Source organism: Zophobas morio, unplaced genomic scaffold (assembly GCF_036711695.1).
Source record: "Zophobas morio isolate AGI-343-1 ecotype UQ-CSIRO unplaced genomic scaffold, CSIRO_AGI_Zmor_V1 ptg000021l, whole genome shotgun sequence".
Classification (NCBI taxonomy): domain Eukaryota; kingdom Metazoa; phylum Arthropoda; class Insecta; order Coleoptera; family Tenebrionidae; genus Zophobas; species Zophobas morio.
The window spans coordinates 22,865,063-22,891,068 of record NW_026972126.1 but is presented as its reverse complement, the minus strand read 5'-3'; the positions used below and the strand labels follow the sequence as shown (position 1 = coordinate 22,891,068).

General features: G+C 34.5%; 6 protein-coding genes across 8 annotated transcripts; 4 read left to right on the top strand and 2 right to left on the bottom strand.

Moving 5' to 3' along the window:
• Positions 1-186: 186 nt before the first annotated feature.
• On the top strand, positions 187-1,458 carry LOC135132845 (uncharacterized). The gene is made up of 4 exons (XM_064061056.1): positions 187-447; positions 494-871; positions 920-1,096; positions 1,147-1,458. Exons 1-4 carry the CDS (start codon positions 223-225, stop codon positions 1,420-1,422), a joined length of 1,056 nt encoding a protein of 351 aa, XP_063917126.1. The 5' UTR covers positions 187-222; the 3' UTR covers positions 1,423-1,458.
• A 208-nt stretch (positions 1,459-1,666) lies between these two features.
• On the top strand, positions 1,667-2,061 carry LOC135132361 (protein C19orf12 homolog). The gene is made up of 2 exons (XM_064060434.1): positions 1,667-1,748; positions 1,801-2,061. Exons 1-2 carry the CDS (start codon positions 1,688-1,690, stop codon positions 2,055-2,057), a joined length of 318 nt encoding a protein of 105 aa, XP_063916504.1. The 5' UTR covers positions 1,667-1,687; the 3' UTR covers positions 2,058-2,061.
• A 312-nt stretch (positions 2,062-2,373) lies between these two features.
• LOC135132270 (GMP synthase [glutamine-hydrolyzing]) lies at positions 2,374-16,092 on the top strand. 2 transcript variants are annotated; one of them, XM_064060301.1, is made up of 7 exons: positions 2,374-2,474; positions 3,009-3,312; positions 3,360-3,477; positions 8,699-9,760; positions 14,778-15,084; positions 15,406-15,594; positions 15,643-16,092. In XM_064060301.1, the coding sequence occupies exons 2-7, from the start codon at positions 3,027-3,029 to the stop codon at positions 15,742-15,744; spliced, it is 2,064 nt and encodes a 687-aa protein (XP_063916371.1). In that variant the 5' UTR covers positions 2,374-2,474; positions 3,009-3,026; the 3' UTR covers positions 15,745-16,092. The 2 variants fall into 2 exon arrangements, with proteins under 2 accessions (XP_063916371.1, XP_063916370.1); XM_064060300.1 differs by lacking the exon at positions 2,374-2,474 and adding an exon at positions 2,858-2,958.
• Positions 16,093-16,141: 49 nt separating this feature from the next.
• LOC135132279 (uncharacterized) lies at positions 16,142-25,651 on the top strand. 2 transcript variants are annotated; one of them, XM_064060311.1, is made up of 4 exons: positions 16,142-16,233; positions 16,369-16,519; positions 16,567-17,051; positions 25,363-25,651. In XM_064060311.1, the coding sequence occupies exons 2-3, from the start codon at positions 16,458-16,460 to the stop codon at positions 17,045-17,047; spliced, it is 543 nt and encodes a 180-aa protein (XP_063916381.1). In that variant the 5' UTR covers positions 16,142-16,233; positions 16,369-16,457; the 3' UTR covers positions 17,048-17,051; positions 25,363-25,651. The 2 variants fall into 2 exon arrangements, with proteins under 2 accessions (XP_063916381.1, XP_063916380.1); XM_064060310.1 differs by lacking the exon at positions 25,363-25,651 and having other exon boundaries at positions 16,567-17,110.
• Positions 17,081-25,979, bottom strand: LOC135132272 (sodium-independent sulfate anion transporter). The gene is made up of 8 exons (XM_064060303.1): positions 25,889-25,979; positions 24,597-24,787; positions 24,323-24,518; positions 24,053-24,273; positions 22,771-23,110; positions 18,057-18,218; positions 17,691-17,977; positions 17,081-17,625 (listed from the first exon to the last, which is right to left on the bottom strand). The coding sequence occupies exons 2-8, from the start codon at positions 24,771-24,773 to the stop codon at positions 17,146-17,148; spliced, it is 1,863 nt and encodes a 620-aa protein (XP_063916373.1). The 5' UTR covers positions 24,774-24,787; positions 25,889-25,979; the 3' UTR covers positions 17,081-17,145.
• On the bottom strand, positions 23,307-23,894 carry LOC135132280 (protein C19orf12 homolog). Its single transcript, XM_064060313.1, has 2 exons — positions 23,678-23,894; positions 23,307-23,618 (listed from the first exon to the last, which is right to left on the bottom strand). Exons 1-2 carry the CDS (start codon positions 23,835-23,837, stop codon positions 23,350-23,352), a joined length of 429 nt encoding a protein of 142 aa, XP_063916383.1. The 5' UTR covers positions 23,838-23,894; the 3' UTR covers positions 23,307-23,349.
• Positions 25,980-26,006: the final 27 nt, after the last annotated feature.

The following is a 26,006-nucleotide window of genomic DNA, read 5'->3' as shown; positions in this document are numbered from 1 at the left end:
AAAGGTCTTTTTGAAAGAGATACGTGTTAAACCCACTCTTCTACATATCAAAACAAAAATATTTTCCACCAAACTTCTCCCTTATCACAAATTATATAATTCCACTTCTTGTTGTTTTTTCCACTAATCGCCCCGCTATCAGAGGTCACCGATAACCCACCTTTAAATTTAATAAATTCGCCAACGCTCTCCCAGACTCTAGTCTCCGCTTTCTCATCGAAGATGTCTCTCAAACTCCTCCTCTTCATAGGCCTTGTGGCCTTAGCAGCCACTGAAGCTCACCACCTCTTAAAAAAACTACACGACAAAGACCTAACATCTCCATTCTTCACGAAAACCCCCGATCGAGCTGTCAACCATCTTCGAAAGCGCAGAGATGCCGAAGAAACCGCAGACGAGTCCGAAGAAATCACCGATGAGGAAGCGGCGCAATTAGTCAGGTTCTTCGTAAGTGCCAGCAACTTGTAGTTCCATTTTTGAAAGAGTTGTCTAGGTGGGAGCAGCTTGGGCGGGAAACAAGGTTGAGATTCTCGGAGGGTTCTTGGAGGAGATGAGTGACAGCGCTACTAACCTCACTATCGTTGGATGGCAGAGGGTGCTCGACGAGGCTGGAAAGGTCCAAGAGCTTCGAACCATCCAGCTGGTTATTCCTCCGAAACCCGAAGACGAAGATGCTCCTACGAACATAGTGGACGACGACGACGATGACGAAGAGGATGACGATAGGCTTTTGCCCCACAAAGAACTCAAAGAGATCAAGGAGATCTTTGGGCCGATGTCGCTGATAGGGATTCCTTTGAGTATAACCATGGAGGAATTCGATGACGAAGGCAACGAGAAGCTTTTGATCTACTTGGACAAAGATGAATTGGTAAATCGTCCAACTGTTTGAAGCTGGTTATTCAACGATTTGTTTTAGTATGGACGGGCTGAAAACTTTGCTCTTTACAACAAGACGACAGTTGCTTCTGCCCAAGAAGTGTCTGATTTCATCACAAGTCTAAAACCTGCAAATTTAGGGAAACCTTCTGTTCTGAAATACGACGTCGATGGTAACTTTATCGCTGACCAAAGCCACATCAGGCCTCACATTTTGGTAAATTAGCCCTCTATATACAATCACAGTTTTTATATTTGTAATTACAGGGAATGGTAATGGACCACTATGAAGCCCCCGACAAAATTCTAAACGAAGGTCCTGAAATCATTGCCCAAATCTCTCAACAGTATCACCAATCAGAGATCCCCAAACAACTGAGCATTCACTACAACAAAGCCTACCCCGAATACAAATGGCGCGTTTTGGTAGACCCCGAAAACTACTACGTCACAAGGGACGTGGAAATCACCCTCACTTACGACAATTTCGACCTAGACGAAAGCAGCGACATCAGTTACCTTGTGTACGGTGTTAAAAAATAATTTCCAAATATCCACCCCAATAAAAACTAAACCAGACTTTTGTCTACGTCATTGAACCTTCACACTAAAACCGTGGTTGCACTTCAAGATCGCAAAAACCACTAATGCGGTCCTGGCTAGCATCCAGGCGTAAAAATTTTACGACCCTCGGATCAATACTTCAGTGGAAATGTCTTCCCGTGAAGAAGTTCTCGATCTGTGCGTTTTTATCGCCAGAGAAAATAAACTTAAATGTGCCCCTAAACAAAAATTTAAATTTGCCGCTATGGCTGCGGTGGCGCTTGTGGTGGGAGTAGTTGTGGGCGGACCGAGAGGATTGGCTGTTGGTATGTTGCACGTGGCACGTTTTGATTGGCAATTTTGTTTTGGTGTTTGAAGGGGCTGCAGCTGCCGCTGTTGGGGCTGCTATGTTGAATGGGAAAGAGCGGCCTCTGGATGAGGTGATTAGGGAAGATTTGACAGCGAAAGAGAGGGAGAAGCTTGCGGATGCCGTTTTGACGGTGATCAGGCGGGAAATTCAAAGCGATTGTGACGATCTAGTGGAAAGGGTGGTTGAGGATGAGTACGTCGAAGGGTTGGTGGTTCAGGAAATGAGGAATGTTTTCAGGAATATGGATATGTCGATAAATTACTAATGTGACTTTGCAACTGTTTACTTGTCTTGATGAGTACTTGTAGGGTTTTGAAGTATTTAATGTAAAATAAAATTATGCAGGTGTTTATGCAACCAGAAAAACACCGTTGTTTTGTAGTAAGTCTACAATTACGCTAAATTGGTGTTAATTATTAAATTCAACGCTATTTAGAAAATTGATAAAGAAGTTCATGGTTACTTGTTGATGGGTTCTTTTTATCAGAGTGATTAAGTAATAAAGCAAATTAAATTAATTAATATTTAATTGTGAGTGCGCCCTCTGTCGACTGTCATAGAAACGCGCCGGAACCCAGCCGATAACGCAGTTTCTTTTTGTCTATAAAAGTGATGTGATTGACATTTTCTATCAACAAATTTCCATCACGATTATTGTTATTTAATTATTACAATCCTCGAGGTAAGCCCAACTCATCAGTTAAAAACCCCCGAAAGACCCAACCCCATCAAACAACCCAGCACCCATTTCCAAAACCGGCGCTAATCAAAATACGCCGCAGGCTTATAGGTCAAGATTTGTCACAAAATAGCAACAATTTTGAAAAAAATACCCATCCGAAAACCTTCTCCCATCGAAATCCCCCAGCATGCTCCTGGTGCGGGTCCAAGTTTCCCTCAATTCGCCCCATGATCCGCCCCTGCCGGTCGCCGACCATGTGATTCCACCCCGAAGCACCAACCCCATCCCCTTCCAAACCCTCTGTCTCAGCCGTTTTGCGCGTCTTCGCGATGTAAACAATAAATAGAACCTCCACACAACGAACCCCTCCTCTCCAGGTTATATTTAGCCCAACACAGTCCGGACAAAATCCCAAATAAAAAACAAACTTGCAAATCACTACACCTATTATGCCCGCACCCAGGACATGAACTTGTTATCATTGGTAAAACCGTGAGAATCCAAGAGTTTGTGCTGATTTTGAGGTTATTTCAGTGCTGCGGTCGCAAAGCTATGCACAGTCTAAACCTGGAAGGTCAGTACGCGAACACGAATGGGGCTGCCAATCCTGAACGAGTGGTCATCCTGGACGCCGGGGCGCAGTACGGGAAAGTCATCGACCGAAAGGTCCGGGAGCTGAACATCGAGGCGCACATTCTGCCGCTGGACACGCCGGCGTTCAACATTAAGGAAGGGGGCTACAGGGCCGTGATCATCTCGGGGGGGCCGAGTTCGGTGTACGCGGAGGACGCGCCCAGATACGATGCGGATATTTTTCGAATAGGTTTGCCAGTTTTAGGTACGTGGTGTAGGTGGTGTGGAGTTCGTTTTAAAGCTGGATTTCAGGGATTTGTTACGGGATGCAGATGATGAATAAGGAGTTCGGGGGGACCGTGATTAGGAAAGACAGCAGAGAAGATGGGCAATACAATATAGAAGTGAACACAAAAAGCATTTTATTCAAGTGAGTAGATTTTTTCGGTTCGGAATTGTGTTAATGCGATGTAACGGTTTTATCTTGTTGCGAGGACATTTAAATTGATTTTAATTGCGGGTTTGTTAAGTAGAATTTTATCTTTGTGTTTATTGGTTAAGGTCAAGGTCGGCGGCAGATGTTTTTGGTTTTTGCTGAAATACCGCGTGAGTGATTGGTTTATTTTTGATAGGATTTTGCAATGGAAAATGTTTCAAAAACATGCTAGAGTAGCGTCATAGCAGCTGTTGCTAGATTAAAGAAGTACAACGTGGTTGTGAAATTAACTAATTCAGGATCAAAGTTTTAAGAGTTTGTGATAAAAACGTTAAACAAAAATAATCTTGACATAAAATGTGTCTTTCATGCAGTGTTTTGTCACAAATTATTTTGTCAAAGAAAAGTTTTATCGCGTTTTATTTGCGTTCTTGTAAAGAAAAACTCATTTTTTTAAGGAAAGTTTTTCTGATTTGCCAAACAACGGTTGAAAACAGTCAGGAAAGAACTTTGCTCCTTTTGTTCAATGCAGAAAAAAGCAAATACGGTCGTTAATGGCAAAATTTTTCAAAGTGAGCCAAGATATGCCCACCGTTGCCAATAGTAAACATAAACCGTTTAGATAAATCTTTGTATTGACTTAAGTTGAAGACTCAAATTTTAATTTACTATATCTCAGAGATTGGTTTAGGCGTTTGGGAAACCCCTTCATATTTTTTTTATAATTTTGCTTCTTCAAGCGGAAAAAGAAAATTCATTTTCAGTACAATTACATTTTTACAAACTTTAATCAAGTTTTATTTTCAGAAATGGAAATAACAGTTCTTTATGTTTTTTTTTTACCTGCTGGGTTCATAAAATTCGTCGAGCAGGCCATGAAAAATTGTTTTGAAATAATGATGTTGGCATTACAGCTGTTTGACACTTTATTTGACAGTTATTCGACCGTAAATGTCAAACTGAAAGGAAAGCGTTGGTGTTGCCAACATTATTTTTTTAACAATAAATTTCAAAGTTTGCGCTAAAATCTTGTAAACTAGTGTTATTATTAGTCTTTTACAAAGATAACAATTTAAAATATGTTCTTTAAACACAGAAGCTTAAAAAACTCAATAGCAAAAGAAAGTTTATTTAAAAACAGACCTAAATTATGAAATGCAGGAACTTCCATTTCACTAAATTCGCAAAAACTGTATTTCACGTTCTCCATAAATGGATTAGAGCTAGAGTGGAAATATTTTGAGAAGAACACGGTAATAAGACGTCGCAGTGGATGTACATGTTTTCGGACGGGTCCATTTGTGGGTTTGTGGGGAGTAAACTGTGCTGCTTGTACCAACACCGGCGTTCGTCCTTCTGGTTCATGATTCTTTTGTGAGATAACCAAACAGTGTATTTCTTATTGTGTTTCGACTCTAGTGTTCTGTTTAACATTTTTCATATATTTTTATTTTAACTTATATGGGTTATCATAAAAAAAATAAATTAATATAATTCGCAAAATTTAATTTTATAGTTTTTTGTAGAAACTGTATTTGTTCGTGCGTACTTCAGAGGCGAGGGAGCTTCCGTTTAAATAACTTTGGACAAATCTTTCGTAACTTCGTTTTTTTTTTTGTTGTCTTTTTTATTATCTCTTTCGTTTTTTGTTTATCGTCATTTTTTCTTTGTTTTTACCTTGTTTCTTCCTCTTTTTTTCTACCCTTTTTTATGGCCCCTTTTCATCACTTTGTTATTTTGCCGCGTTTTTGGACGCCTTTTTAATTTTTTATCACCTTTTCTCTTGTAGTTTTTGCCTATTTTTTTTTTCGCCCGTTTCAAAATTTCCTCCTTTCTTTTGTCGTTTTTTAATAGTTTTTTGCCAAATTTTTTCATCTTTTACCGTTTTTGTTATCATTTTTTAACTTCTTTTTTACCTTTTTTCGTCTTATTTTTATCACTTTTTTCACACTTTTTTGCCTTTTTCTCTCTCTTGTTTGCAAGTATCACTTTTTTCTTGGTTGCCTTTTTTGTAGTTTTTGTTTTGTCTCTTTTTCTTTTTTTGACCGTTTTTTTTTCATATTTTTTTTACCCTTTTTGTCGCATTTTTGACACTTGTCGGCCCTTTTTATTATCCAATTTTTATATATTTTTTTGGCACTGGTGTTTTAATACCTTTTTTCCGCCTTTTTAACCCTCGTGTTTTTTGGTCGCTTTTTGTCATCTTTTTTTACCTTTTTTGTGCCAACTTTTTATTTTGATATTTTTTTGTAGATTTTTTCACTTTTTTCATCGGCTTTTATATAGCTTTGTTTATATTATTTTTTTGACCATTTTCTGACGATTTTTTTATCGCCTTTTTTGTCATCTAAAAACTGAAAAACCGTAGACTAAGAAACGAAAAATTGAAAAATTAAAAATTGAGTATTCGAAAAACTATAAAAAGAGAAATTGAAGATCTAAAATTGAAAAGGGAGAAAATCAAAAATAAATATTTAAAAATCGAAAAATTGCATAACTGTAAAAAAAAAATGAAGTTGAAAAATCCATAAATTGAAATTGAAAACTCGAATTGAAGAAGCGAAAAATTGCAAAATCGAAAAAATTAAAGATCCTGAAATTGAAAAAAAAAAACAAAAAATTTTAAATATCTAGAAATTGAAAAATAATGAAAACTCAAAAAGTGGCAAATCGAAAAACTGAGGAAATGAAAAATGGTGAAAGCAGAAATTTGCGATTGAACATTGAAAATTTTTAAAAATCGAAAAACTGGAAAATTGGAAAATCGTATAATTGAACAAACGAAAAATTGAAAAGTCTGTTTATATCGGAAACTCAAATGATTGAAGACACGAAAAATAAAAATCAAGAAATTGAAAAATCGAAAAATGGAAAAAACCAAAAATTAAAAATCTCAATTTTTATCTTTTTTTTTTAAATCTTTTTTTTAACACTTTTTGTCATCTTTTTTTTCGCCTTTTTTTGTTCCTGTTTTTCATCGTTCTCTTTCCGTGTTTGTCACTTTATTTTGATTGCTCTTTTTATCTTCATTTTTCAAGGATTTTTTTGCCGATTTTTTATCGCTTTTTTTGTCATCTTTTGTTTGCCCCCCCTTTTTTCTCGAAAATCAAGAAATTGGAAAAAAAAAACCTAAAAACTGTAAAACCGCGAATTTTCAGAAACGAAAACTTGAAAAATTTGAAATTTAGAACTAGAAAAACTAGAAAAAGAGAAATTAAAGATCGAAAAATTGAAAAGGGAAAAAATCAAAATATTTAAAAATCGAAAAATTGCTAAATTGTAAAAAAATTTTGAATATGAAAAAGCCACAAATTGAAATTGAAAACTCAAAAAGTTGTAATTCGAAAAAATGAAGAAACGAAAAATCGCGAAATCTGAAATTTGCAAAATTGTAATACTGAAAAATTGAACACTGAAAAATTTAAACAATCGAAAAACTGGAAAATTGGAAAATCGTATGATTGAAGAAACGAAAAATAAAAAATCGAAAAATTGAAAAAGCTAAAAATTAAAATCCTCCATTTTTGTCGTTTTTTAATCTTTTTTCGCCTTTTTTATGTTTTTTTTTATCGTCCTTTTTTCCGTGTTTGTTATCACTTTTCTTTGGTTGCCCTTTTTATCCTCTTTTTTTCTATTTTTATAGTTTTTTTTGGGCACTTTTTAATGCCTTTTTTTTGCCGTTCTTTATCAACTTTTTATTTTCTTAGTTTTTTTTTTCGCTTTTTTTGATCGCCTTCTATATTATTTCCTTTATATTATTTTTTTGACGATTTTTTTATTGCTTTTTTTAATCATTTTTTGTTTGATGTCTTTTTTCTCGAAAATCGAGAATTTGGAAAATAAAAGTCTAAAAACCGAAAAGGCGTAAATTTTAATAAACAAAAAATTTGAAGTTGAAAAATCTATAAATTGAAACTGAAAACTCGAATTGAAGAGGCGAAAAATTACGAAATCGAAAAAATTAAAGATCGTGAAACCGAAGAAAAAAACGAAAATTTTAAATATGTATTTAGAAATTGAAAAATCGAGTAATTGAAAAACTTCAACTTGAAAACTCAAAAAGTTGCAAATCGAAAAATTGAAGAAACGAAAAATCGTGAAATGGGAAATTTGCAAAATTGTGAAACTGAAAAATTGCAACATGCAGAAATTTAAAAAATCGAAAACTTGGAAAATTGTATAATTGAACAAACGAAAAATTGAAAAGTTTTTTTATATTGAAAACTCAAATGATTGAAGAAACGAAAAATAAAAAATCAAGAAATTGAAAAATCGAAAAATAGAAAAAACCAAACATTAAAATCCCTCATTTTTGTCGTTTTTTAATCTGTTTTTGACACTTTGTCACCTTTTTTTCCGCCTTTTGTTTGTTTTCTTTTTTCTTTTTACCTGTTTTTATGAATATTCTTTGATTGCCCTTTTTATCTTCTTTTCGTAGTTTTTACATTTTTTGTCGCATTTTTTTAAAACCTTTTTTTTGACAACTTTTTGTATTGTCATCTTTTGCTTGTCGCCCTTTTTCTTTTTTCAGCTTTTTTTCTAATACTTTCTTACCCCCGTTTTTTTGTATCGCATTTTTTATTACCTTTTTTTTGGTTGCTTTTTTTTGTCGTGTTCGGTCTTTTTGTCCCTTTTTTAATGCATTTATTTGGGTTTTTTGTACCCATCACTGTTTTCTCGAATTTTCTCGCCTTTTTTTTCGTCATGTCCTTGTCCTCTTTTTCCATTTTTTTCGCCTTTTTTGGTCATGTTTTTTTTTACTTTTTCTTTGTTGTCTTTTGTTGCTTTGATTGTTATTTTGTCTTTTTAAGATTTATTAATTATTAATAAAAAAATGAAATTCACAAAAGTAAATTTTGTGATTTATCTAAGCAACTGGATTTTGGAAGGTTTAAATAAATTTAGACCATTTTTTTTTTGGAGCAAATTGTAAAAATCTGAAGGAGGATACCAATACTTTGTAGTATCTTATTTCTTTTCTAAAATGAATCAATATTTACAAAAATAAAAAAAAAAATTTTGGAAAATTGAACTGCCAGTTTCGTTAACTGAACGAAATAAGTGACTTTTTAGTAATTTAAATTTGGTTTTGTTATGCAGTGTTTCATTGCGGGTCCTGCCCAAGGCTCCTTTACCTGGCCAAACAATTCGTAGTACCTTTGTATTTTAAGCCTGTTGTTTTTATTTTCTGTGTTACATTTGTACTTTCTTGCAGAGGTCTCGATAAAGTCCAAACAGTATTGCTAACCCACGGCGACGCCATCGACAAAGTTGCCGACAATTTCCGACCGATCGCCCAGAGCTCCTCCTTCTGCGCCGGCATCTGCAACGAGAAGCTCCGCCTCTACGGTCTCCAATTCCACCCCGAGGTCGACCTCACCCCCAACGGCAAGACCATCCTGCGAAATTTCCTCTTCGACGTCGCCGGCCTCACCGGCAACTACACCATGCCCACCCGCGAGAAGGAGTGCGTCAAATACATCAAGAGCACGGTCGGCAACAACAAGGTCCTCTTGCTGGTCAGCGGCGGCGTCGACAGCACCGTCGCGGCGGCGCTCCTCCACAAGGCGCTCCGCCCCGACCAGATCATCGCCATCCACATCGACAACGGCTTCATGCGGAAGAACGAGAGCACCAAAGTCTACCACTCCCTGCAGAAGATCGGCCTGAGCCTGCGCGTCGTCAAGGCCGCCAGCACCTTCCTCGAGGGCACGACGGTGGTGCCCGTGGACAAGCACGAGGCGACGCTGCGCACGACGCTCACGAGCATGCTGTGCAAGACGTGCGACCCGGAGGAGAAGAGGAAGATCATCGGCGACGTGTTCGTGCGCATCTCGGACGAGATCATCGCCGACCTCAACCTCAAGGCCGAGGAGGTGGTGCTCGGCCAGGGCACGCTGCGGCCGGACCTGATCGAGTCGGCCTCGGCGCTGGTCTCGTCCAAGGCCGACACGATCAAGACGCACCACAACGACTCGGAGATGGTGCGGAAGCTGCGGGCGGAGGGGCGGGTGGTGGAGCCGCTGAAGGACTTCCACAAGGACGAGGTGCGGGCGCTGGGGAGGGACCTGGGGCTGGCGCCGGAGCTGGTCATGAGGCACCCGTTCCCGGGGCCGGGCTTGGCGATCAGGGTGCTGTGCGCGGAGGAGCCGTACATGGAGAGGGATTTCTCAGAGACGCAGGTGCTGGTGAAGATCATCGTCGAGTTCGACCAGATGCTGCAGAAGAAGCACGCGCTCTTGAACAGGGTGGAGGCGGTGACGAATAACGAGGAGAGGTGAGTGGGCGTGGCGAGGGCGGAGCTCGGGGCGGGGAGAATGTACTGGAGAATTGGAAGCTAAAAATTATTAAAAAAAAAAACATGGCTGTCGACAACAGCGGCGTAGGGAGTATTTTTCTTAAAAGGGGCCCAAGAAACGTCCTTTTTCTATGGCGATTTTTCAATTTCTCAGTCTTTGATTTCAAATTTTTCAAACTTCCAGTTTAAATTTTATTGAAAAAGAGAGAAATTAAAAATCGAGAAAATGAAACATTGATTCTAGAAATTGAATAACTAAAAAACCTTGAAAAATTGGAAAATTAGAAACTCTTAAAATTGAACAAACGAAAACCGAATAAACGAAAAAATCAAAAATTGTAAATATGTATTTAAAAATTGAAAAATTGCAACAAAAGAGTGAAAAATGGAAACATTCTAAAATTGAAACTTTTAAAATTAATAAATGCAAAAAAAAACCGAAGAATCTTCAAAAACGAAAAAATAAAAAATTGCAAAATTAAATGAAAAAATGAAAAATTCAAAAGTTAAAAAATCGGAAAAACCAAAAATTGCGAATCGAAAAACTGGAAAAAAGTTGAAAAATGAAAAAAAATCAATATATGTATCTGTAAATTGAACAGAAGATTTGTAGAATTTCAAAGTTGAAAAATCGCAAAATAAAAAAATGCTCAACTTGAAACTAGAAAAATACAAAATCGCAAAATGAACAAATGAAATAATGAAAAAAATTTGGAAATTTAAAATTCAAAACTCGAATAATTGAATGAACGAAAAATTGGAAAATTCATAGATGGAAAAATTGTTAAAAACGCTGTTAAAAATTAAAAACTTGCGAAATTGTAAGATTGAAAAAATTTAAAAGTTGAGAAACGGAAAATACTCGAAAAATTTGAAGTCGAAACAAATTTAAAAAATCGAAAAACTGGGAAAAAAATATGGAAATTGAAAAAAAAGTCATGAAATTCAAATAATTGACAAATCTAAAAAATAGACAAATTGAACAATCAAAATATTGAAAAATTCAAAAGTTGGAAAATCAAAATTTTGTAAAAGTAAAAATTGAAAACTCGAATAATTGAAGAAGGAAAAAATTTTAAAACAAACTGAAAAATAGCAAATTGGAAAATCTTTATAAATGGCAACAAAATAGAAAAATTTTAAAAATTAAAAATCGAAAAATAAAAAAATCAAAATATTTAAAAATTGTAAAAGTGCAAAATTCTAAAATTTCAATATTAAAAAATTTTAAAATTAAAAGTTGCTCATCTTAAAACCAAAAAAATGGAAAATCGTAAAATTGAAACAACGAAAAATTTAAAAGTCAAAATTTGTAAAAATTGAAAATTTTAAAAAATTGAGAGATCCAAAAAATAGAGAACTGCAAAATCGTGAAATTGAACGAGTGAAAAATTGAGACATTCAAAAACTAAAAATTCAAAATTATGAAAAATTTAAAATTGAAAACTCGATAAATGAGGAAACGAAAAATTCAAATTCGAATAACTGAGGAAACGAAAAATCGAAAGAAATTGGAAATCGAAAAGTTAAAAAATTTTAAAATTATAAATTGAAAAATAAAAAACTGGAAAATCTTAAAAATTGAAACCTTACAAAATAAAAGTTGTAAAATCGTAAAAGTAAAATTTCAAAATTGAACAATTGAACATTTAAAAATTGATAAATGCAAAAATTGAAAAATCAGAATTTTGAAAAATTTTAAATTGTCAAACGCGAATAATTGAAGAGGGAAAATTGAAAAATTTGAAAACAAACTGAAAAATAGAAAAATAGAAATCTTACAATTCGAAACATTAAAAAATGGAAAAATTTTAAAAATTAAAAATCAAAAAATCGAAAAAAAAAATGCCCATTTTAAAACCAGAAAGATACAAAATCGTAATACTGAAAAAATGAAAAATTAAAAAATCAAAACAGAAAAATTGCAAAATCGAAAAATTGAACAAGTGAAAAATTGAGAAATTCAAAATTATGAAAAATTTAAAATTGAAAATTCGATAAATGAGGAAACGAAAGATTGAAAGAAATTGAAAATCGCAAAGTATAAATGTTTCAAAATAATACATTAGCAAATAAAAAAGTGAAAAATCTTAAAAATTGAAAAATTCCAAAATTGAAATCGAACAAACGGAAAAATTCAAAAGTTGAAAAGTCGAAAAATTCCAAAAATTGAAAATCGAAAAGTTGAAATATTTAAAAATAATACAGTGAATAATAAAAAACTGAAAAATCTTAAAAATTGAAAAATTCCAAAATTATAAAGTCGAACAAACGAAAAATTGATAAATTCAAAAATTGAAAAATCAAAATTTTGAAAAATTTAAAAACAAATTGAAAAATGGAGAACCCGGAAATCTTAAAATTCGAAACATTAAAAAATGGAAAAATTTAAAAAATTAAAAAATAAAAAATAAAAAAATATATTTAAAAATTGAAAAATCGAGAAAAAAAATTGCTCATCTTAAAACCAGAAAAATACAAAATCGTAATATTGAAAAAATGAAAAATTAAAAAATCAAAATTGAAAAATTAAAAATTCAGTGATCCAAAAAATAGAAAAATGCAAAATTGGAAAATAGAACAATTAAAAAATTGAGAAATTCAAAATTAAGAAAAATTTAAAATTGAAAAATGGGGAAAGGAGGAAACGAAAAATTAAAACTCGAATAATTGAGGAAACGAAAAATTGAAAGAAATTCAAGATCGAAAAGTTGAAAAATCTGAAAATAATAAATTGAAAAATAAAATACTGAAAAATCTTAAAAATTGAAAAATTACATAATTGTAAAATCGAACAAATGGAAAAATTCAAAAGTTAAAAAGTCGAAATAATTCCAAAAATTGAAAAGTAGAAAAGTTGTACAATTGAAAATTTCAAAATTGAACCATGGAACAATAAAAAATTTAAAAATCCGATGAGAGAAAAAAATAAAATTGTAAAGTCGAACAAACGAAAAATTGAAAAATCAAAATTTTGAATTGTCGAACTCGAATAATTGAAGAGAGAAAAATTGAAAAATTAACAACCGGGAAATCTTAAAATTCGAAACATTAAAAAATGGAAACATTTTAAAAATTAAAAATAAAAAAATTGAAAAAAAAAGAAAATATTTAAAACTTGAAAAATCGGCAAAAAATTGCTCATCGTAAAACCAGAAAAATACAAAATCGTAATATTGAAAAAATGAAAAATTAAAAAATCAAAATTTTGAAAAATCGAAAAATTGTAAAATTTCAAAATTGAAAAATTAAAAATTTAGAAATCAAAAAAATTGAAAAATGCAAAATTGGAAAATTGAACAAGTGAAAAATTGAGAAATTCAAAATTAAGAAAAATTTGAAATTGAATAATCAGTAAAAGAGGAAACGAAAAATTAAAACTCGAATAACTGAGGAAACGAAAAATTTAAAGAAATTGAAGATCGAAAAGTTCAAAAAGTTGAAAATAATAAATTTAAAAATAAAATAGTGAAAAATCTTGAAAATTGAAAAATTACATAATTGTAAAATCGAACAAATGGAAAAATTCATGTTGAAAAGTCGAAAAAATTCCAAAAATTGAAAAGTAGAAAGTTGTAAAATTGAAAATTTCATAATTGATCCATGGTACAATAAAAAATTTAAAAATCCGATGAGAGAAAAAAATAAAATTGTAAAGTCGAACAAACGAAAAATTGATAAATTCAAAAATTGAAAAATGAAAATTTTGAAAAATTTTAAATTGTCGAACTCGAATAATAATTGAAGAGAGAAAAATTGAAAAATTTAAAAACAAATTGAAAAATAGAAAACCGGGAAATCTTAAAATTCGAAACATTAAAAAATGGAAACATTTTAAAAATTAAAAATCAAAAAATAGAAAAAAATGGAAAAAATTAAAAAAAAAGAAAATATTTAAAAAATGAAAAATCGACAAAAGAATTGCTCATCTTATAACCAAAAAAAAAAAATGCAAAATCGTTATATTGAAAAAATGAAAAATTAAAAATCAAAATTTTCGAAAATCGAACAATTCTAAAATTTCAAAATTGAAAATTTAAAAATTCAGAGATCCAAAAAATAGAAAAATGCAAAATTTAAAATTGAAAAATTGGTAAAAGAGGAAACGAAAAATTAAAACACGAATAACTGAGGAAACGAAAAATTGAAAGATATTGAGGATCGAAAAGTTGAAAAATCTGAAAATAATAAATTGAAAAATATAAAACTAAAACATTTTAAAAATTGAAAAATTACATAATTGTAAAATCTAATAAACGGAAAAATTCAAAAGTTGAAGACGGAAAATTTTCAAAAATTGAAAAGTAGAAAAGTTGTAAAATCGGAAAATCTAAAATTTCTAAATTGAACAATGGAACAATAAAAAATTGAAAAATCGTCTGAGTGAAAAATGCAAAATTATAAAGTCGAACAAACGAAAAATTAAAAAATCAAAATTTTGAAAAATTTTAAATTGACAAATCGATAATTTAAGAAGGAAAAATTGAAAAATTTAAAAAATTACAAATCGATAAACAAAAAAATTGAAAAAGAAATTAAAAATCCAAAAATTGAAGAATTCAACAGTTGAAAAAAGGAACATTTGAAAAATTTTAAATTGAAACAAAAAATCAAAGATTCAAAATTTGTAATGCACAATTGAAAAATCTAAAAATTAAAATTCGCGAAACTGTAGAACTAAAAAAATTGAAAATTTGATCAATTTAAATTTCCAGAATTTGGAGAAAAATAAAAAAAATCAGAAACTTCACATTGAAAACTCGAAAAGTAAAAAAAAAATGAAATCGAAAAATTGTAAAACTGAACAACTCGAATAATTGAAGGAGCGAAAAGTTGAAAATTCAAAAATCGAGAAATCAAAAAATAAAAATGTATAGACCATATTCTCCGGTAAATTCTCCCCTCCCCGGATAAAGTCAGACCAACACGTGCCTCGTTCTTATTGGCTAAGTCACAATGACTTACAAGCGCACCAATAACGTGCTTTCTTCAACAGAAACGTATTAAGGAAAATCTCCAGTAAGCAAAAGCTGGCAGCCACACTCCTACCGATTCGAAGCGTCGGAGTCCAAGGCGATTGCCGTTCGTACAGTTACGTCGTAGGTATTTCGAGTGAAAAAGAGCCCGATTGGGACGACCTCATGTTTCTCGCTTGCCTTATACCAAGAATTTGCCGGAATATAAACAGAGTCTGTTACGTCTTCGGCGGCCTCGTTAAAGAACCGATTGTAGACCTCACCATCACATACCTTACTTGTAACGTTTTAGCGACATTAAGACAATGCGACGACGTCGCCACCACGGTAAGTGCTTCCTTGATCCCATTAAAAGTGTCTTTTCAAATCGCACAAAACACTCTGAAACAAGTTAACAGGTAACTACTTTGTTGGCGAAACGCGTCAAATTTAGTTTTTCAGTTTTCAGAGTGTTTGTTTAGTGTGGTGAGTTTGTAGGAAGGTTAAGAAGGTGGCTTTCTGTGGAGATTACGAAGCCGCCGATACTGCCTTCCGAGATAAGAATGCTGAAAGAACAGTTTTGTGCTATTCGAGCCTGTAGACGAATCTACATTTCAGCAGACATATTTTTTAACTGTCGACCGTGGTTGACGATGATTTTGTTGACAGGTGTTACAAAATAGTGGTCATATGAATTCAGTGAGTCAAATGCCTGTGATTCTGCTACCTTTACACTTTGACAGGGACCAGGCATTGAGGATCCCCTCCTGTCAGCGATCGATAGTATTGAGACCGTTTTGCACACGTGACTTTATGACAGGAATGCCTGCAGTACCTGGGAAACAACTGCCTTTAGATGTGAGTGGTTTCGACGCTTTGTGGATTTACTGATCCCGTTTTGTGCAGGTCGTGCAGAAAATGGTTGTAGAGATTTTGCAAGTTCCGGGCGTTTCTAGGGTGTTGTACGACTTAACTTCAAAGCCCCCAGGCACAACAGAATGGGAATGATAATCAGCAACATTGTCATAAATTATTAATTGTGTAATTTGTTAGCATGGACAGACTATAAGAAGGTTTCCTGTTTTATTCTTTTAAAATATATTGTATATGGTTGTTGACAACGGCGAACTGTGTTTTGTTACGATTTTGATTTTTAATTAATACACTTGGCTCAAAAATATTTGTATATGTTGATTGTGCACTTTTTTCCAAGACAAATTGGACGAACCATTGTTATCGCGGCATATGCTATGGAGTCAGTTATTACTTTTTTTACATTAAACTGGCAAGTTGCACTTTATATATTTAACTTATTTTATTTTTCCTTTGTGTTAATAAAAGTCAATTCTATTAATATCGTGCCGTTTCAATTTCGATTCCAATCAGAACGCAGGCGCAGACATCACGTGACTTCTGTCAATAATAAAAGACGAAACGACAAATGGACTGCAAACAACGAAAGTAGCAAGAGACTGGAGACCCCACATTTTTTTTTTGGTACTATATTTTTTAATATTGATTACTGATTTTGCGTCATTATAGCCATTAAAAAGCCTGTCTGACATCAATAATACCAAAAATAGCCATATTTATTCTTAAAACGCAATTAAAAAGTAGCGTTTTCAATTTTAGGTTAGGTAGCAGGTGCCGACTTTACCGACATCGTGAACCGAATAAATCGCCGATTTTTATAAATACGGTGAAAAAACAACAATAATAAAATGCATTCGATACGAATTAGCCTCCGCTCGTGCCCCAAACACTGGCGCTGCTTCTCCCGCAGGTATTTCTCGCTTTTTCAAAACCGCATGACATAACCCTACTTTTCAGTTCCGTGGTTACACAAACCGAGCCCCAAGCAGCCCCAGTGGAAAAACTGACAATACCTCCCCCCAGCGACGCCGACAAGCCCATCAGCCCCAAAATCGAAAAGCTCGTGACTGAAATCTCCCAGTTGAATCTTCTAGAAGTGTCTGAGTTGAGTGGGGCTCTCAAAAAACGGCTGAACCTTCCCGACGCCCCCGTTATGCCAATGGGGGGTTTTGCTGCAGCTGCTCCTGCCGAGGAAGAAGAGGAGGCCCCCAAAGCAGTCAAGTCCATATTCACAGTGAAATTGATGAAATACGACGAGAAACAAAAAGTCGCCCTTATTAAAGAAATCAAGGGCTTGTTAGAAGGTATGAACTTAGTGCAAGCGAAGAAGTTCGTGGAGAGTGCGCCCACGGTCGTGAAGGCGGACATCGCGAAAGACGAAGCCGATAAACTAAAAGCGGCGATTGAGAAAGTGGGGGGCGTGGTGGAAGTGGAGTAATTTAGTAAGTTGTTAGTTAATTAATTGATTAAATTGAATAAAAAACGTGTATTGAGACAGTTATACATAGTATAAATTCGTTAAGTTAAGTAGAGGGCTCATGGTTCTGTGGCGACTTTTCGGTATGAAATGTTGCTGTCGCCGTATGAGATTTCGTTCAGTTCGGTCATGGAGTGTCGCCATTGGTTGTGGCAGATGGCGCCGTTGTTCAACAAATGGGTGTCTTCGCTCTCGATTTCTTTGCGTTTGTTGTCTTCGAGGATGGCCTCCATTTCTTCTCTCGAGTTAAAGTACTTGAAGTCGTTGTCAAAGACGCCTCTGAACACGGTCACGACTTCGTCTCGCGTGTTTAGGAAGTAGAGGGGTTGTTTGCGGATGAGGAATTCGTTAATGAGGGCGGAGATTCCTTTGGCGGCGGTGAAATCAGCGCCTAGGATAAACCGGCAGTCGATTGCTACAGGGAGATTTTTCGAGTTAAGACCGGCTTTTCCGACGCTGGTTTTGATGAAGTCGACCGCCGGGAAGTAGAGGCTGTTGCCGGGGGTGATCATGATGTAGTCGATTCCATTGGAGAACGTCTAAACATATTAAAAAAATATATAGAAAAAAAAATAGGGGTCATAGTTGGCCGAAATTTGTTTACCTTGACTTTCTCCACATATACAGTAGGACGCGCTGAAGGGTACAATAGGAAAATAATATTAATTCCAACCCCCACCAAAATCCCGTATTCCACCCCAATAGCCAAACAAAACACGAAAGTGGCAAAAGTGGCCACTAGATCTTTTTTACTAGACCTCCACATGGGTTTCACCACTTCATATTCAATCATAAAAATGACAGCACTTATGATAACAGCAGCTAGAGACGCTTTTGGAATGAAGGCGAAATACGGGGTAAGGAAACTGAGTGCTAACAGAACCATTATCCCTGAAACATACACACAATTACAGCAAAAGTCCCTAGAAAGTCACTAAAGCACAATTACACCAGACAAATTTATATTTACCAGTAAAAACTCCCCCTAATGGCGTCTGCACGCCACTGGCATGGTTAACCGCCGACCTCGAGAACGACCCAGTGATGGGCATGGACGAGAAAAACGACCCAAAAACGTTACACATCGACAGGGTGAGAAGTTCCTGAGTGGCGTCGATCATCTGTCCGCTCGCTACAAATCATAGTTTGATTTATAAATTTGCTATTGACCTTGAAATTTCCGCTGCCGTTGATAGTAACTTTGATGTTCAACTTTTGCCGTATTTAAAGGGGCTGTATTGTTGAAATGTCAAGCAAAATGGAGCCCCGCCCACCCACCCTATCTCAATTGTGACGATTTTTTTATTCGCCGTGAGCCAAGGAGGTGGAGCTTAACCGCAAGTACCTTATTTCTATTTTCTAGTTTCTAAGAATAAAAAAAATATATCACAATTAAGATGGTGTGGATGGGCGGGGTTTATATTTTACCTTTTTTTCTTAATATGCATAGTATTCTTTGAACAACACGATACTCAAGAACATGTTTTTAATTTCTTGTAATGAAATAAGTATTTTGCAGTTAAACTCGGCCACAATTGAGATAGGGCGGGTGGGCGGGCTTATATTTTTTCTTTTTGTTTTAATACGTCTACACTTCTTTTCACAATATGAAACTTAAAACACGTTTAAAATGGAAAATTTGTACAAGGAAACATCGATTTTAGATTAGGCTCCGCCCCATAATTCAGATTTCCTTGCAAAAATGTACCATTTTAACCATGTGTTAAGTTTGTTGTTGTGAAAAGTTGACTGTGTATATTAAGAAAAAAAAGGCAAAATATAAGCCCCGCCCACCCACCCAATGTCAATTCTGATGATTTTTTTTTATTTGTTGTAAGCCGAGGGGCGGGGCTTAATTATAAATCTTTAAAGACAAAAAAATGCAAAATCGTTGAATTGAAATTGCCAATTATTGAAGAATTGAAAAATAATAAATTGAAACATTAAAAACAGAAAATTCTTAAAATCGAAAACTGGACAAACGAAAAATGGAAAAATTCAAAATAATTCAAAACTGAAAAATTGAAAATTTTAAAAATTGAACAAACGAAATTTTGAAAAATTTAAAATTAAAAACTACACTGAAGAAGCGAAAACTTGACAAATTCAGACATTCAAAACTTAAAATGCGAAAATTAGGGAACTGAAAAAACGAAAAATTGAAAAATTCTAAATCATAAAATTCTAAAAATTCAGAAGAATCATAATTTTGAAAGTGGAAACTCGAATAACTGAACAAACGAAAAAACGAAAAATTAAAATTTCTAGAAATTGGAAAATTCAGAAGTTGAAAAATCAAATAACTGAATAACCGAAAAGTTAAAGATAAATGAAAAATTGAAAAATCTTAAAAAACGGAAAATTGAGAACTCCTATGACTGAAGAAACGAAAAATTGAAACATTAAGAAGTTGAAAGCTCGAAAAATTGCAAATCGTAAAACTAAAAATACAAACATTTGAAAAATCAAAAAATTAAAAATAAAAAATCGAAAACTAAAAACGAAAAATTGAAAAATTATATTTTGTCTTTTCGTTTTAATATGTCTAGACTTCTTTTCACAACATGAAACTGAAAACACGTTAAAAATGGAAAATTTGTATAAGGAAGTATGGATTTTAGATTAGGCTCTGCCCCATAATTCAGATTTCCTTGTAAAAATGTACCATTTTAACCGTGTTTTAAGTTTCTTGTTGTGAAAAGATGGCAATGTATATTAAGAAAAAAAAAAAAGACAAAATATAAGCCCCGCCCACCCACCCAATGTCAATTCTGATGATTTGATGGTTGAAAGCTCGAAAAATCGTAAAACTGAAGATACAAATATTTGAAAACTCAAAAAATTAAAAATAAAAAAAAACGGAAAATTGAGAACTAGAACTGAAGAAACGAAAAATTGAAACATTAAGAAGTTGAAAACTCGTAAAATTGCAAATCGTAAAACTGAAGATACAAATATTTGAAATATCAAAAAATTAAAAATTAAAAAATCGAAAACTCAAAACGAAAAATTGAAAAATTTCGAAAATCATCACAATTGAGATGGGGTGGGTGGGCGGGGTTTATATTTTGCCGTTTTTTCTTAATAGGCATAGTATTTTTTGAACAACACGATACTCTAGAACATGTTTTTAATTTCTTGTCAAGAAATAAGTATTTTGCAGTTAAACTCCGCCTTGGTTTTAATACGTCTAGACTTATTTTCACAACATGAAACTTAAAAGACGTTCAAAATGGAAAATTTGTATAAGGGAATATCGATTTTAGATTAGGCTCCGCCCCATAATTCAGATTTTCTTGCAAAACTGTACCATTTTAACCATGTTTTAAGTTTCTTGTTGTGAAAAGATGTCAATGTATATTAAGAAAAAGAAAAAGGCAAAATATAAGCCCCGCCCACCCACCCTACGTCAATTCTGATGATTTTTTATTCGTCGTAAGCCGAAGGGCGGGACTTAATTATAAATATTTAAAGACAAAAAAGTGCAGAATCGTTGAATTGAAATTTCCGATTATGGAAGAATTGAAAAATAATAAATTGCAACATTAAAAACAGAAAATTCTTAAAGTCGAAAAACTGGACAAACGAAAAATGGAAAAATTCAAAAGTTGAAACAGCGGAAAATTGAAAACTCGCATAAGTAAAGATACGAAATAATTCAAAACTGAAAAATCGTAAACTTGAAATACGAAAATTAGGGAACTGAAAAAAACAAAAATTTTAAAATTCTAAATCGTAAAATTGTGCAGATGAAAGTTTGAAAAATTCAGAAGTTAAGAAATCATAATTTTGAGAGTGAAAACTCGAATAATTGAACAAACGAAAAAACGAAAAATTAAAATTTCTAGGAATTGGAAAATTCAGAAGTTGAAAAAACGAATAACTGAATACTCGAAAAGTTAAAGAGAAATGAAAAATTGAAACATTAAGAAGTTGAAAGCTCGAAAAATCGTAAAACTGAAGATACAAATATTTGAAAACTCAAAAAATTAAAAATAAAAAAAAAAGGAAAACTGAAAACGAAAAATTGAAAAATAATCACAATTGAGATGGGGTGGGTGGGCGGGGATTATATTTTGCCTTTTTTTCTTAATATGCATAGTAGTCTTTGAATAATATGATACTCCGAAACATGTTGTTAATTTATTGTAAAGAAATAAGTATTTTGCAGTTAAACTCCGGCACAATTGCGATAGGGTGGGTGGGCGGGCTTACATTTTGCCTTTTTTATTGATATGTGTAGACTTCTTTTCAAAACATGAAACTTAAAACACGTTTAAAATGGAAAATTTGTATAAGGAAATATCGATTTTAGATTAGGCTCCGCCCCGTAATTCAGATTTCCTTGCAAAAATGTACCATTTTAACCATATTTTAAGTTTCGTGTTGTGAAAAGATGGCTATGTATATTAAGAAAAAGAAAAAGGCAAAATATAAGCCCCGCCCACCCACCCTACGTCAATTCTGATGATTTTTTTATTCGTCGTAAGCCGAGGGGCGGGGCTTAATTATAAATCTTTAAAGACAAAAAAAGCAAAATCGTCGAGTTGACAATTTCAATCATTGAAGAATTGAAAAATCGAAAAACTGGACAAACGAAAAATGGAAAAATTCAAAAGTTGAAAAATCGGAAAATTGAAAACTCGCATAAGTAAAGATACAAAATAATTTAAAACTGAAAAATCGTACATTTTAAAAATTGAACAATCGAAATTTTGAAAAATTTAAAATTAAAAACTAAACAGAAGAAGCGAAAAATCGACAAATTCAGAAGTTGAAAACTTAAAATGCAGAAAATAGGGAACTGAAGAAACGAAAAATTGAAAAATTCTAAATCGTAAAATTGTACAGACGAAAGTTTGAAAAATTCAGAAGTTAAGAAATCATAATTTTGAGAGTGAAAACTCGAATAATTGAACGAACGAAGAAACAAAAAAAATAAATTTTCTAGAAATTGGAAAATTCACAAGTTGGAAAATCGAATAACTGAATACTCAAAAAGTTAATGAGAAATGAAAAATTGAAAAATCTTGAAAAACGGAAAATTAAGAACTATAACTGAAGAACCGAGAAATTGAAACATTAAGAACTTGACAGCTCGAAAAATTGCAAATCGTAAAACTGAAGATACAAATATTTGAAAAATCAAAAAGATTAAAAATAAAAAATCGAAAACTGAAAACGAAAAATCGAAAATTTTGAAAAATCATCACGGGTGGATGGGCGGGCTTTATATTTTGCCTTTTCTCTTAATATGCATAGTATTCTTTGAATACCACGATACTCAAGAACATGTTTTTAATTTCTTGTAAAGAAATAAGTATTTTGCAGTTAAACTTCGCCACAATTGAGGTAGGGCGGGTGGGCGGGCTTATATTTTGTCTTTTTGTTTTACTATGTGTAGACTTCTTTTCACAACATGAAACTTAAAACACGGTTAAAATGGAAAATTTGTATAAGGAAATACCGATTTTAGATTAGGCTCCGCCCCATAATTCAGATTTCCGTGCAAAAATGTACCATTTTAACCATGTTTTAAGTTTCTTGTTGTGAAAAAATGGCTATGTATATTAAGAAAAAGATGGCCAAATATAATATGAGGGTTTCGGTGAACGGCAACGTCAGCGGCAAGTTTAGAAATCGACCGTAACTAAATAAACGGTTGGCAACCCTGTCACACTCACCGAAGGCCTTTGCGATGGCCACATTCCCCAGCACTCCAATCACGGGTACCAACACCACCGAAGTCCCCAAATCGGAAATCATGTCGCCAAAAGTGACCGTATGATTGTTGAGGGTTGTCTCAAAAGGTGGCGGCTTGAAGTCCGGAAGTCCCGGCCGCACAGTTCCGGTTAAGCGGAAGGGCGAAGAAGAAGTAGTTTCGTAGTAGTAGGCTGTGGCTGAACAAATGATGACGACTAGAGCGTTGCGGGAGGTGGAGACCAACCACAGGGTTTTGGCGACGACGCGCTGCTTTTTCGTAGGTTTGGTGTCCTTGGGGGTGGGTTTGTAATCCTTGAGTTTCTAGAATGGAAGGGTGTATGGATGGTTATTGTGATGAAGGGAACTAGATTTGGTGATTTTAGGGACTTTTGTAAAATGTTACCAAATATATCTTCGTGATACTTTGTTCTCTGGATCTAGATAGAGTAAATACAATGGAATTGAAACGTAGATCCGTATCACCACTTCAAAACATTTGTACCACTGATAAGATTAATTTAATTAGTAACCTATTTATTGAAAAATTGCCAACAAATTCATTAAAAAGTCAATGACATTCCGATGTCACTAAAGAAGCTCTGCATGACGTCAATGACGGCCCCTTCGAGCACGGTATCGCTGGTAACCAGCGTCATCAGGGTGGTAGCACTGGCAATCGAAGTCCAATCCACTCTCCTCAACGCCGACATCACCGAATCCGCAAGTTCCTGTCTTTGTGGCTCTGTCAAATCCTGCATCACCACTTCGATCGCCGATTTATATTTACCAGATCCCGAAATGCCGGCAAAGACGGCCGCTGCTACACCACCTAGTCGTGATTCAGCACGAATTTTCATCACAAAATTTAAGGTTATGTTAAATTTTTACCTACTGCTAATCCGCGCGGGCCGCCCAATAAACCACCCAACAAAGCACCAAGGCCGGTGATGGCAGCCCCCTTGAAACTTTCACTCACTGTGATTTTTAAGTCCCTGTGTTGGGACAGGAGCCCCACAAAACGCACAATTTCGCTTCGAGGAAGTGGCATGTTTACGTAACGAGAGTTGGACAGTGAGTGAGTCAGAGAGGGGGAATCCCTCGTTAAGATTATTGTATCTAATCGATGCGTGGTTTGTTTGGTAATTTGGTTATGATAAGATAAAACAAAATTAAAAATGTTGATGGGGCGTGGCTAATTTGCGCCAATAGTAATAAAGCCTCGACAAAGGGCGGCGCTTGAATTAACAATCTCCTTTGACTTACCCTCAATAACATCAGTACGGCGATGCAGACAAGCCCCAGCCCGAGATCCGCCATCCTCGTCTCCCTTACATGTTTAATAACTTTGGTAATGGTGTCCAAAAAACCGGACGAAGAGATTTTCAAACCCAACAGACTTTTCAGCTGAGAGGTCATTATTATCACAGAGGTCGCCGACGTGAAGCCCACGGTCACCGGGATGGAGATAAAATCGATAAGCACCCCTGAAACCCAGTCGTACCATAAGTGACTCCCAGTTTATCCCGTTTGTACCTAAATGCAATATGGCCATCACCAGCTGGACCACGCCGGTCAAGAAACACAACAGCATCGCGTAGTCCGTGTTTCGACCCGCGATTTGCTGGTACGTCATCAGGGCCATCAGCGCCGTGGGACCTATGGTGATGTCTTTGCACGTCCCGAAAATCGTGTAGACGAAACAACCCACGAAGGCGGAATACAACCCATACTGCAACAACAACATAAGAAATGCCAAGGTTTCGGTAGAAAACATCTCCACGCTTCGGTGGCTGTCGAAAGTCGTTACCTGGGGCTCTAATCCGGCGAGCGTGGCGTAAGCCAAGGCTTGGGGCATCACCGTGAGGCCCACGGTGATGCCGGCGATGGCGTCGCTGACGAGCTTCTCCGAGGTGTACGTGGGGGCCCAAGACAGAATAGGCACCCGCTGCACCAGCGTCGATTTCAGGTGCTTGACGATGGACATGGTTTAAGCTAGAACTGGACGTGGAGTTAGATAACGGGTTATGGGTGTGGGTCCCGACGTGACTGGGTTAGCAATGGGGGACGAATTTTTCGATAATTAGTTGTAAAAGTGAAAACTGAGATGACTTTCACTTTGAGGTTAAAGTTCGGGAGATTAGGTAGTTTTGGAAGGTGGGTCGGGTTTGGTTATTTAATGGGTGACACGGTCAGAGGAATGACCGAGACATTGGGATTGTTTATGTGCGATAAAAATATTTATTCCCGGAAATTATCGTCGGAGATTAGTCACAATTTGACTTTTGACTTCGGAGTAATTTTATCTTATTTGTACGCGAATTTGTTTGTGGTATGGATTACGCGCATTTTTGATATTTTTATGCAATTAAGATTTTACTTTTTTAATATTTAAAATTCAAATAAAATTTAAGTGGTGACGTCACGGGCCTGATCTTTTCGATTGGCACCCACATTTTGGCGGAAATTTCAAAACAATAAATATATATATATATTATTTTTTTTATGGTGCAACTTAAAATTTTTAGTGATTTCGTTATAAAACACACCTACTCACTTTTGTTATCACTTTCCAGATTTCAAAACACCGTTAAGTCACTCAACTATACAGCAAGAACCCAAAATAAGCTAACAACCAAACAAATGTAAGTGCACGCCGGGAGACAAGGTCTTAAAGTTAAACGATTTGAAATCACGTGCAATTAAGTAGCTAATATCCCTCTCTACTTCTCTCTTCTTTATGGACCACTTTTTAATTTCCGCTGTGCGTTTAGATCGTACTTGAACGTAATGTTCAATTGACAGGAAACAGTTTTGACGTGCACTGTATTTCCAAAGTGAAATATATTTAATTTTTTATCATAATTGTTTAATTAATATATAGTGTCCTTGAAAAACTAAAACCTTTTTCGACCTTATCGCCTATGACTAATCACCATTGCAAATAATAACACGTTTATTATATATCTGACAAAAAACTCAAACATGAGCGACTTTTTTCAAAATTACCGCAAAAATGTCTTACGTCACCCCGACAAACAACCAATCCGACACGGCTGCCACTTAACCAAGCGACTTAAGTAAGTAGAAAAAATCACTTACCGCAGCAGAGGACTTAGCTGTGTCTAAGACTTATGTTTTCTCACTTGTCGTCGTTTCGCCTTCACCTTCCGCATTTTTATGTCATTTCTTATCACACGCTCAAAAATAAACTTTCTGT

Bases quoted from the DNA above. Each gene is read 5' to 3' on its own strand.
- LOC135132845 (XM_064061056.1), top strand. From the start codon at position 223: ATGTCTCTCAAACTCCTCCTCTTCATAGGCCTTGTGGCCTTAGCAGCC. The intron at 448-493 runs GTAAGTGCCAGC...AGAGTTGTCTAG, and splicing joins CGCAATTAGTCAGGTTCTTC to GTGGGAGCAGCTTGGGCGGG. The intron at 872-919 runs GTAAATCGTCCA...GATTTGTTTTAG, and splicing joins ACTTGGACAAAGATGAATTG to TATGGACGGGCTGAAAACTT.
- LOC135132361 (XM_064060434.1), top strand. From the start codon at position 1,688: ATGGCTGCGGTGGCGCTTGTGGTGGGAGTAGTTGTGGGCGGACCGAGA. The intron at 1,749-1,800 runs GTATGTTGCACG...TGGTGTTTGAAG, and splicing joins ACCGAGAGGATTGGCTGTTG to GGGCTGCAGCTGCCGCTGTT.
- LOC135132270 (XM_064060300.1), top strand. The intron at 3,478-8,698 runs GTGAGTAGATTT...ACTTTCTTGCAG, and splicing joins ACAAAAAGCATTTTATTCAA to AGGTCTCGATAAAGTCCAAA. The intron at 15,595-15,642 runs GTGAGTGGTTTC...CGTTTTGTGCAG, and splicing joins GGAAACAACTGCCTTTAGAT to GTCGTGCAGAAAATGGTTGT.
- LOC135132279 (XM_064060311.1), top strand. From the start codon at position 16,458: ATGCATTCGATACGAATTAGCCTCCGCTCGTGCCCCAAACACTGGCGC. The intron at 16,520-16,566 runs GTATTTCTCGCT...CCTACTTTTCAG, and splicing joins TGGCGCTGCTTCTCCCGCAG to TTCCGTGGTTACACAAACCG.
- LOC135132280 (XM_064060313.1), bottom strand. From the start codon at position 23,837: ATGCCACTTCCTCGAAGCGAAATTGTGCGTTTTGTGGGGCTCCTGTCC. The intron at 23,619-23,677 runs GTAAAAATTTAA...AATCACGACTAG, and splicing joins CCCGCGCGGATTAGCAGTAG to GTGGTGTAGCAGCGGCCGTC.
- LOC135132272 (XM_064060303.1), bottom strand. From the start codon at position 24,773: ATGTCCATCGTCAAGCACCTGAAATCGACGCTGGTGCAGCGGGTGCCT. The intron at 17,978-18,056 runs GTAAATATAAAT...TGTATGTTTCAG, and splicing joins ATTAGGGGGAGTTTTTACTG to GGATAATGGTTCTGTTAGCA. The intron at 17,626-17,690 runs GTAAACAAATTT...TAATATGTTTAG, and splicing joins TATATGTGGAGAAAGTCAAG to ACGTTCTCCAATGGAATCGA.